The sequence below is a fragment of the Pongo pygmaeus genome, chromosome 21, assembly GCF_028885625.2.
Source record: "Pongo pygmaeus isolate AG05252 chromosome 21, NHGRI_mPonPyg2-v2.0_pri, whole genome shotgun sequence".
NCBI lineage: Eukaryota > Metazoa > Chordata > Mammalia > Primates > Hominidae > Pongo > Pongo pygmaeus.
Window position 1 is genome coordinate 37,161,570 of NC_072394.2, and position 10,683 is coordinate 37,172,252.

A 10,683-nucleotide genomic window follows, 5' to 3' on the forward strand; every position below is an offset into this window, starting at 1 on the left:
AGAGTATCACTCTGTCGCCCAGGCTGGAGTGCAGTGGTGCTATCTCAGCTCACTGCGACCCCCGCCTCCTGGGTTCAGGCAATTCACCTGCCTCAGCCTCCGGAGTAGCTGGGACTACAGCCATGTGCCACCACGCCCTGCTAATTTTTGTCTTTTTAGTAGAGATGGGGGTTTCACCACACTGGCCAGGATGGTCTTAAACTCCTGACCTCAAGTGATCCACCCACCTCGGCCTCCCAAAGTGCTGGGATTACAGGCATGAGCAGTTGCACCAGGCCCCTCACCCATTTTCCTAAGGTAATAGTTCCCTTCAAAAATTAAAACATTTTGGATTTTGTAATTTTTTAGAATCATGAAAATGGTCTTTAATATAAGATGTCTGAAAATTACTATTAACTCAAAATAGTATATAAACCTAGGAAATTATTAACATATATTGGCATTTACTAATGATCCCGGTAGAGTCAGATAACAGCATATTAGAAGCCACAGTATGGGGATAATTCACAATACACTGCTAGGTATATTGATTGTCCACACCCCAACCCCCTTTTCTTAGTATATGAAGATTTAAAATTGGTAATATTCACTGTTATTGAAGATACAGGAACAAAAACATTTACATACACTCCTAACTGAAGTGTAAATTGTATAACCCAGTGGCTCTTAAAAGGAGGCAATTTTGCTTCTTAGGGGACATTTAGCAACATCTGGAGACATTTTTGATTGTCACAACTTGGAGAGAGGGGTGCTACTGGAATCTTTTGGGTACAGGCCAGGGATGCCACTAAACGTAAGCCCCACACAACAAACAGTTAACTGGCCCCAAAGGTCAATAATGTTGAGGCTGAGAAACTCTGGTGTAACCCTTGACTCAGCAATCCCACTTCTAGGTGCCTAAGGAAACAAATCTTTTTACAGAGCTCCACACATAAGAAGTTAAAACATTTTATTTGTACTAGTGAAAACAGAAGACCTAAATACCTAACGATAGTAGATTGGTTGGCTAAATCATGGCACATCCATATGGAGTCATGAAAAACCATGTTGTAGATTATTTAATGACAAAACGATTTATGACACATTACCAAGTGGGAAAAAGTTACCAACATAATGAACAGTATAATTCCATTTTCATTGTTATATGTGTTGAGTATATATGTAACTACATATGAATAAATATGAGCTATATACACATAAATCTTTTGTTGTTGTTGTTTGTTTTTGAGATGGAGTCTTGCTCTGTCCCCCAGGCTGGAGTGCAGTGGCACGATAGCCCAGTGCAAACTCTGCCTCCTGTGTTCAAGCGATTCTCCCGTCTCAGCCTCCTGAGTAGCTGGGATTACAGGCATGCGCCACCACGCCCAGCTAATTTTTGTATTTTTAGTAAAGATGGAGTTTCACCATGTTGGCCAGGCTGGTCTCGAACTCCTGACCTCAAATGATCCACCTGCCTTGGCCTCCCAAAGTGCTGGGATTACAGGTGTGAGCCACAACGCCCAGCCCTATACACATAAATCTGACACAATATATTTGGGTGCACACTGTGTGAAAAAGACTAGAAGCAGATGAACTAAAATATATGTACAGTGAATATTGCTGAGTTGTAGGAATACTGGTTTACTGGTGAGTTATTTTCTTCTTTGTAATTCTCTGATCTGAATTTCTGGTTTTCTTTAATAAATTTTTACACTTTCATGGTTCAAAAACGCATGTTAAAATGATCAGAAAAAAATTCTATAGAAAATTAAATTTGCTTGCAAGACATGTAACAAATAAAAATAATGCAACAAAACAAAACAAAACAATACTGGTCAAAAGGCTGCCTCTTCTGGGAAGTCTTCCATGATCTCATTTCCCAAGTAGAGCTGTCTCTTTTGTCTCTTGGGTTCACAGTCTTTATCTGGCATTCTAGAGCACCCATCAGATTGTACATCGTGTTCTATTTTAATGTTTTGTGCCTTCAACTAGACTGTGAGCCTCTTAAGGACACAGACCATAACCTAACTGTCAACTATCCCTACCCTTCCACTGTTCACTCCTGCCAGAGGACCCTTTGCTAGTAGCACTGTCGTTGAGAACTGGGACACACTGTTCACTCCCATAGCTTTATGTATAACAGCTGCCCTACACCCAACCATAAGCCAAGGTAAGTCAAGGAGAGGTGAGGCTGGAGCTGGGGTGGAATTACAAGTGAGGGGGATTTATACCTCCTTTGAGAGGTGGTGAAGATGGCTTTCTGGCTAGGAGCTCAGAAAATGGTCAAAGCTTCTGAGGAAAGAAAATTCTTTTTTTAAAAAAAATTTTTGTTTTTTTTGAGATAGGATGTCACTCTGTCCCCCAGGCTGGAGTGTGGGTAGTGCAATCATGGCTCATTGCAGCCCTGACCTCCCAGGCTCAAGTGATCCTCCCACCTTAGCCTCCTGAGTAGCTGGGACTGCAGGCAAGTGCCACCATGACCAGCTGATTTTTTATTAATTTTTTATTTTTTTTTTCGTAGAGACGGGGTCTCCCTATGTTGCCCAGGCTGGGAAACTCCTAAGCTCAAGCAATCCTCCCTCCTCGGTCTCCCAAAATGTTGGGGTTACAGGTATGAGCCACTGTACCTGGCTAGATGATTCCTAATGAAAGTGCCTCTTTCTCCTGGCAAAACAAAAGCCACAGCAAGACTATTCTGTTTTTTATGGTCAATGCTCAGGTATCTCTGGAAACAAATACCCAAAATGTATTTTTGGTCTGATTAGCTTCTTTCTCTAGACAAATAGCTGGTGCATGCTTGAGAAATGCAGATGAATTCAAACATTAGTCCAATCCAAATAAAACCAGACAAGCAGAGTGGTATAGTAGGAGTAGCAATGAATTTGGAATGAGATGAACAGGGGTGAAGTCTTAGCTATCCATTTATTGACTATGCTATTTAATGCTCTATGTTCTAGACTTTTTTTTTTTTTTTTTTAAGATAGAGTCTTACTCTGTTGCTCATGTTGGAGTGCGGTGAGCACAACCACGGCTCACTGCAACCTCGACCTCCCTGGGCTCAGGTGATCCTCCCACCTCAGGCTCCCAAGTAGCTGGGACTACAGGCACATACCACTATGCCCAGCTAATTTTTTGTATAGACAGGGTTTCACTATGTTACCCAGGCTGGTCTCAAACACCTGGGCTCAAGCCATCTGCCTACCTCGGCCTCCCAGAGTGTTGGGAGTACAGGTGTGAGCCACTGAGCCTGGCTGTTCTAGACTCTTTTTTCTTTTCTTTTCTTTTAGACAGTATTTCACTCTGTCGCCCAGGCTGGAGTGCAGTGGCATGATCTCGGCTCACTGCAACCTCTGCCTCCCAGGTTTAAGTGACTCTCCTGCCTCAGCCTCCCAAGTAGCTGGGATTATAGGCATGCGCCACCATGCCTGGCTAATTTTTGTAGTTTTAGTAGAGACGGGGTCTTACCATGTTGGCCAGGTTGGTATCAAACTCCTGACCTCAAATGATCTGCCTGCCTCGGCCTCCCCAAGTGCTGGGATTACAGGCGTTAGCCACTGCACCCAGTCTCGTTCTAGACTCTTGATCTATAAATCCCATCTTGTCTGTTGCAATACATAGGTTAAATATCAGGGCTCTGAAGTCAGAAGGCTTGGGTTTGAATCTAACCTTCACCATTTACTAACTCTGTGACCTTGGGCAATTTAGTTAACCTTTCTGAGCTTTAGATTCCTCATCTATAAGACAGAATTTACTTTCCTAATAGATACTGTGAAAATTAGATGAGATAATACGTCTAAGGCACTTGTAGCTCAATCTATTAAGGATGCATGGCATGGAACAACATTCAAATAAATGGTGGCTATTAACCTCCTCACAGGGATGATATGAAGATTAAATGAAAAAAATATTGTGAAAGTGTCTTATGAAGTTGTTGTACAATTATGAGAAGTTCTTTAAAATATTATCCAGTGCAATCCTACACTAAAAGAGGCAAGACTGTGAGCGGTGGCTCACACCTGTAATCCCAGAGGCTGAGACCGGTGGATCACTTGAGGTCAGGAGTTCAAGACCAGCCTGGCCAATGTGGTGAAACCCCATCTCTACTAAAAATACAAAAATTAGCTAGGTGTGGTGGTGCATACCTGTAATCCCAGCTACTTGGGAGGCTGAGGCAGGAGAACTGCATCAACCCCAGAGGTGGAGGTTGCAGTGTGCCGAGATCGTGCAACTGCATACCGGCCTGGGTGAAAGAGCAAGACTCTGTCTCCAAAAAAAGGCATGACTTTTGGAAAATGGTAATATTCCTCTCCATAGAGCTAATGAAGTTGAAGCCATAGATGTATTTCATTTTGTAGGGTTATGTGCAGCAGCACAGTGTAACAGAAAAAAGCATAGGTTTTGGGTCAGATCCTGCCTGGCTTTCTCCTTCTTTTGCCTTCAGGGTCAAACAACTGTTCTTTAGAAGACAGCTGCAAGGACTATTATTAATATTAATATCAATGGTAACAACAGCTTCCATATATTGAACATTTACTATTTCCTCATTATGCTGAACATGTTATCTCACTCAGCTTTGAAAACAACCATAAAAGGTAGAAACTTGGCCTCCAGGTTTTATTAAGAGAAATGTTACCTCTGAGGGATTAGGACTCATGACAGCTCTCTACGTTAGCAGTAAAAACAGACTGGTGCAAGAGTGAAGGAAAAGGACAAGGTGAAGAGAGGTTTAAAGACTGAGAAAGCTGATACCTTTCAAAGAGGCTTATGCTGTGTTCATGCTACGTCTGCAGAAATGATCATCTTACCTTTGTCCAGAGACTATGGCAGCATTTACCTCCAGCTCTGCAAAAAAATATAAAGGATAGAAATGAAATGTGGGAGCTGCCACAGAGAAAAGATAGGAGTCTAAAAGAATTCTCAATGCCCTATTTAGGCTAAAGAGTCCCTGTGCCCAGCAAGATTCTCACCCTACATGGTATGGAGACAAAGCTGGCACAGATACAACTTGGTTTGTTTGGGACATAAGATACTTGGTCTATTTTTATTTCTACTCCACACTGTGAAATAACCTGTTTGGATTAATAGAACTAAGTTCACCCTTCCTTGTTCATATTTCATCCAGTTAACAACCAGGTTAGCAAAGTAAGTCCCTTCCTCTCATGTGGAAGAGACTATTTTCATTTTAAAAGATCTCCATCCACCTTCTTGGCACTTTTTTAAAAAAAGCAATCTTCAAATATGTCTTGAACATCTATTAAGGATGAATTCTTCTCCAAAGGACTTCCTCACTGAGTTTTAGAGGGCATAGTGCTTTGCTTTCAGATATTGCCTTTAGACCCCATTCTATTCCTTTCTTTCTCAACCTCCCAGCAATGCACTCCAAGCAAGGAAAATCTTAGTAATTTGTCTAGCAGGGTTTTGCATCAGTGAGCACACTCTGGGTTTACCACGCACTTCTTCCTCAGCACCAGCAGAAAAACATTTGCTTTCTCTATTATGTGCCTTTAGGTAGTTCCATCTTTTCCAAAAGCCTTCCCTGATGTACCAGATAGCAGTGATCTATCCTGCCTCTGGCCTCCCACAGCCCTATTCCTGTTCCCCCATTGAGGGAATTCAGCACCTCATTACTCAGTGTACATGTCTAACCTACTCTACTAATCACATGATAACCTTAAAGGCAATGAAGTCAGAGCGCCTGGTTCAAAATTTTGACTTCAATGTTTATTAGCCATGTGACCTTGGGTAAATTATCTGACATCTCTGTGCTCAATGCCTTATCTAAAAAATGGGAATAATCACATTACCCACTTCAAAGTTAAGATGAAATAATGCATGTAGAAATTTTAGTATGGCACCTGACACTTAGTCATAACTCAATGTTATTAGCTATTATTATTGCTATGAAGATCAGATTGATGCAGCCTTCCATGTAAGGAGGTTGGACTACTCTGCCTTTAATGCAAGGTGCTAGTAGAAGGGAATCTTTGATGGGAGGCTGAGGCAGAGGAATCCCTTGAACCCAGGAGGCGGAGACTTCAGTGAACGGAGATCACGCCATTGCACTCCAGCCTGGCGACAGAGCAAGACTCCGTCTCAAGAAAAAAAAAAAAGAAGGGAATCTTTGCTTCTCATTGCTGTTTAGCCTCCTGTATTTGTACCCACAAAGCCTGAAAACCCATCCACAAAAAATAGATACCAATTCACTGAGTCTCTGCTACTTTGCTGGCTTGGCTGGAACATATAAACTCAGGTAATGTGTGCTCAAAAATGAAAATGACTCAAGTCAAAAGAAGTGCTCATCCTCATTGTTTTTTTATTTTTTTGAGACAGGGTCTCACTCTGTCTCCCAGGTTGGGGTGCAGTGGCACTCACTGCAACCCCCACCTCCAGGGTTCAAGCGATTCTCTTCTCTCAGCCTCCCGAGTAGCTGGGACTATAGGCACGCGGTACCACGCCCAGCTAATTTTTGTATTTTTATTAGAAACAGGGTTTCACCATGTTGGCCAGGCTTGTCTTGAACTCCTGGCCTCAAGTGATCTGCCCGCCTTGGCCTCCCAAAGTGCTGAGATTACAGGCATGAGCCACTGCACCTGGCCTATTTTTATTTTTTGGGGGATGGTCTCATTCTGTCTCACAGGCTGGAATGTAATGGGATCACGGCTCACTGCAGCCTCAACCTCCTTGGGGTCAGGTGATCCTCCTACCTTAGCCTCCCAAGTAGCATGCATGCCAAGCCCAACTAATTTTTAAAAATTTTTTGTAGAGAAGGGGTTTTACTATGTTGCCCAAGGTGGTCTTGAACCCCTGGGCTCAATCAATCCTCCCGTCTCAGCCTCCTAAAGTGCTGGGGTTAGAGGCATGAACCATTACACCCGGCCTAGTTTGCTCTTTTTTTTTTTTTTGAGACAGAGTTTTGCTCTTGTTGCCCAGGCTGGAGTTCAATGGCGCAATCTCCGGCTCACCGCAACCTCTGTGTCCCAGGTTCAAGCGATTCTCCTGCTTCAGCCTCCCAAGTAGCTGGGATTACAGGCATGTGCCACCACACCCAGCTAATTTTGTATTTGTAGTAGAGACGGGGTTTCTCCATGTTGGTCAGGGTGGTCTCAAACTCCTAACCTCAGGTTATCTGACCACCTCGACCTCCCAAAGTGTTGGGATTACAGGCGTGAGCCACCGCACCTGGCCTAGTTTGCTCTTTTAAAACAAGAAAATGTTTGATGCTTTTGAGAATCTTAACACTATCACTGCTGATTCACAAGTGGAGATCAAGAAGGTTTGATGAAGGTAATCAGTGGTTCTGAGGGATGTTAAGGATAAGGAGATTCATTTATGCCAAACTTCAAAATAGAAGAGGATTCTTCAGCCAATTACTGTGAGAAAGGGGAAAAATGATATGGTAAATCCTATTTTCTAGAGTAGGGTTGGGGCAGGAAATGGAATTCCCTTTCCCTTTATAGTTACTCCTTTTCTTACCAAAAATGAGTTTTGCTGTATGACCCCTCCTTTAAATAATGTGCTCCATTCCTACCCTTCTCAAATATCCAACACGATGTCAGATATCATGTGGGCAACTGGCAGCAAAGAAAGAATCCGGGTGGCTGGGTCGGGAGCGGTGGCTCATGCCTGTAATCCCAGCACTTTGGGAGGCCGAGGCGCGTGGATCACGAGGTCAGGAGATCGAGACCATCCTGGCTAACATGGTGAAACCCCGTCTCTACTAAATATACAAAAAATCAGCCAGGCGTGGTGGCAGGCGCCTGTAGTCCCAGCTACTCGGGAGGATGAGGCAGGAGAATGGTGTGAACCCAGGAGGCAGAGCTTGCAGTGAGCTGAGATTGCGCCACTGCACTCCAGCCTGGGTGACAAAGCAAACTCCATCTCAAAAAAAAAAAAAAAAAAAAAAAAGCAAAAGCAAAAGAAAAAAAGACTCTAGGTGGCTGAAATGTTTTTTGCTCACACACTATTTTCAGAGGCCTGATTTTATTCAGAGTGTGCAGTAGAAAGTCCTATCCGTCACACAGGATGTAGCATTCTGAAGTAGGTTTTAAAATAATCACAAACTATACCTTACTTTTACTGGCTCAGATTCACAAAATTAAGCATGGCTACTATTGCTTTTTCTTACTAACTTTGTCAAGTGTGTGAATTGTAGTTTCAATGAGATTCTTACCTCTGTGGGGACCAGTCATACTTTTTTTTTTTTTAAACTCCTCAATGATCTAGTGACAAAGAATCAGGCGAAACTAAACTGTACCATATCTGTGATATTTATCTGCCTCCACAGTCTATAAAGGCAAAACAAGGGCTGTTGCTGCCATCATCCTCATGTATTCTGAGCTGACCCTGATCCCACAGCAGTTATTTGTCAGATTACCATGGGATCCTACTTCCAGAAATATCATCCCTTGTGCTATTTACAATACATTGGTCATGGGGAGAAACTTAATGCCACCCAGAGACGACTGAAATGACTCTGCCTCCCTGGAGGAATGGCTATCACATTGTGGCAGAGACTCAATGAACAAGACTCCACTACTGTCATGATAATAAAATTACGAAGTGCATTAATGCTTGCCAGCCCAGTAAGTCACCATATGCCAGCTATTCAGCTGCCAACCATGGGTGCCAGGGTCATAGAACAGGGAAAACTCTGCAACAGAAACCCATGGCTGGGTGGCAGACAGATAATGGGCACGGAGATGCCCTTCTTGAGTTCCCTAGCTGACACTATGAATGCATAAGAGAGCAAGCTGGTCGGGGGGAAAATAATCTCAAGTAGAACTGCACAAGCTCTGTCACTCAACCAAAGTCTGCTCTGAAGCAAACAGATAAAATAGTTCCAGCCACTTCCTGGCATAAGAACACATGACATTGAGGACAGCAGTAGTTCCTTCACATGTAACCCATCCCACTCCAAGAAGTTTTTCCAAAGTACGCCTTACCTGGTCTGGCAACAGAGGTCTGCAGTGCTGTGGTTGAAGTTTCTTTTGAGACTAAATTCTGCGATGGGGCTAAGGCAAGGAAAAAAAAATTACAGACCTTTCACTTTCTTTTCTAAACAAAAAGAAAGCATTAACCTAATCAAGGGCTAAGTAACTGCTGAAACAATATACTCTTAGAGGGCAGTACTCAAAATTGGCCTCGAAATTACAAGTACATTTTAAAACTTACTACAAAAATTAATTACCATAACACCCAGAACCAATGACTACCATTTAGGGGTATAAGCTTTTCCTTTTTTTATGTATAATAATAAGGGAAAGAGATGGCTATAAGAACATAGCACTCATATTTTCTGCTTCTTGGGGTCAGGTCCTGACCACTACTTGAAAAAGCCCCAAAGCATACCTTAGTAGGCAACCCAAACCATAGAGGTACAATTATACCATTCCCCTCAACATTTAAAAAATCTAATCTCATTCCCTAAAGACTATACTCTACGAGAGTGGAAATCGTCACATAATTTTGTACTTTTCTACAGCACTTAGCAAAAGTGATGGGCATAAAGCAGGCATTCAATTCATACATAATAAATAAATAAATCTGATATGTTATTTACTTATCTAAAAAATAGTTGCAAAGAACTTACTAGGGGCAAGGTACTGTGCCAGGTACCCTGAGAGACCAAACTACATCCTCTTGCACATCAGGAACTCAGTCTAGTATTAAAGATAAGATACATACATGTGGTGCACTTGAGTGCACTCTGATGTCATATGAAGGAGTCACAAAGTATAAAATACTACAAAAGTCCAAAGCAAGGGTTAGCAATTCTAGGTTGAGAAATCTGAAGGCACATTAAAGGGAGAAACATCAGAATCAGGCTTCAAAGGACACAGAGAAATTATGCCCTTAAGGAATAGAATAAAATACGTAATGTACTCTAGAAGGGAACCATCCTGGAAGATAAAGATTATGGCATGGATATACCACAGTCACATCTTGACACCTCAGTCTAAAATCCTAGATAAACTCTGCAACAATATGCTTTACTCTCTTGTGGAAACTGTGAATTTTGTATATTTCCCTCCCTGCTTAGCAAAGCAGTAAATTATGCATTTGTGTTTAAGAATCTATTTTGGATGCTTATCTGATAAAGCTTAAAACTATATCTTAACTTCTACTTTTAACTTTAGTGTTCATTTCTCAAATTTCCTTTTCTTTTTCTCCTGAGACAAAGCCTTGCTCTGTCGCCCAGGCTGTAGTGCAATGGCAGGATCTCGGTTCACCACAACCTCCGCCTCCTGGGCTCAAGCAAACTTCCCACCTCAGCCTTCTGAGTAGCTGGGACCACAGGTGCACGCCACCATGCCTGGCTAATTTTTACGTATTTTTTTTTGTAGAGACAGGGTTTTGCCTCATTGCCCGGGATGGTCTCAAACTCCTGGGCTCAAGTGAGCCACCAGCCTTGGCCTCTCAACATGCTGAGATTACAGGCATGAGCCACCGTGCCTGGCCAATTTCTCATATTTTCAAAGTAAAATCACAGAAGCCCCTTGAAAAAGAACAGAAACAATCACTTATAAGCAAAGTGAGTGTTCTTAACTAAAATTGAGAACTTTTCCCAAGTGCTGGTTCATCTCCTCAAGGCCCACATATTTCTCTAGTATAATATATGATCCAGATAAAAATAATTTCTAATTACTTCATCATTTTTCTCTTGATACCAGAGGGAAAGGTCTCCTGAAAGAAGGAGAAATGGAA

General features: G+C 42.3%; 1 protein-coding gene across 8 annotated transcripts in view; it reads right to left on the reverse strand.

Moving 5' to 3' along the window:
• The window catches only part of NCOA6 (nuclear receptor coactivator 6), a 110,207-nt gene that overhangs the window by 12,789 nt on the left and 86,735 nt on the right, over window positions 1-10,683 (reverse strand). For 7 of the 8 annotated variants that reach the window (XM_054466745.2, XM_063659157.1, XM_054466742.2 and 4 more), the window contains 2 exons: window positions 8,922-8,990; window positions 4,785-4,821 (listed from right to left, as the gene is read on the reverse strand). In XM_054466745.2, the coding sequence (XP_054322720.1) occupies window positions 4,785-4,821; window positions 8,922-8,990 (106 nt within the window). Of the gene's footprint in view, window positions 1-4,784; window positions 4,822-8,921; window positions 8,991-9,568; window positions 9,639-10,683 lie in introns of all 8 variants that reach the window. The other variant, XR_008496060.2, reaches the window with a different exon arrangement.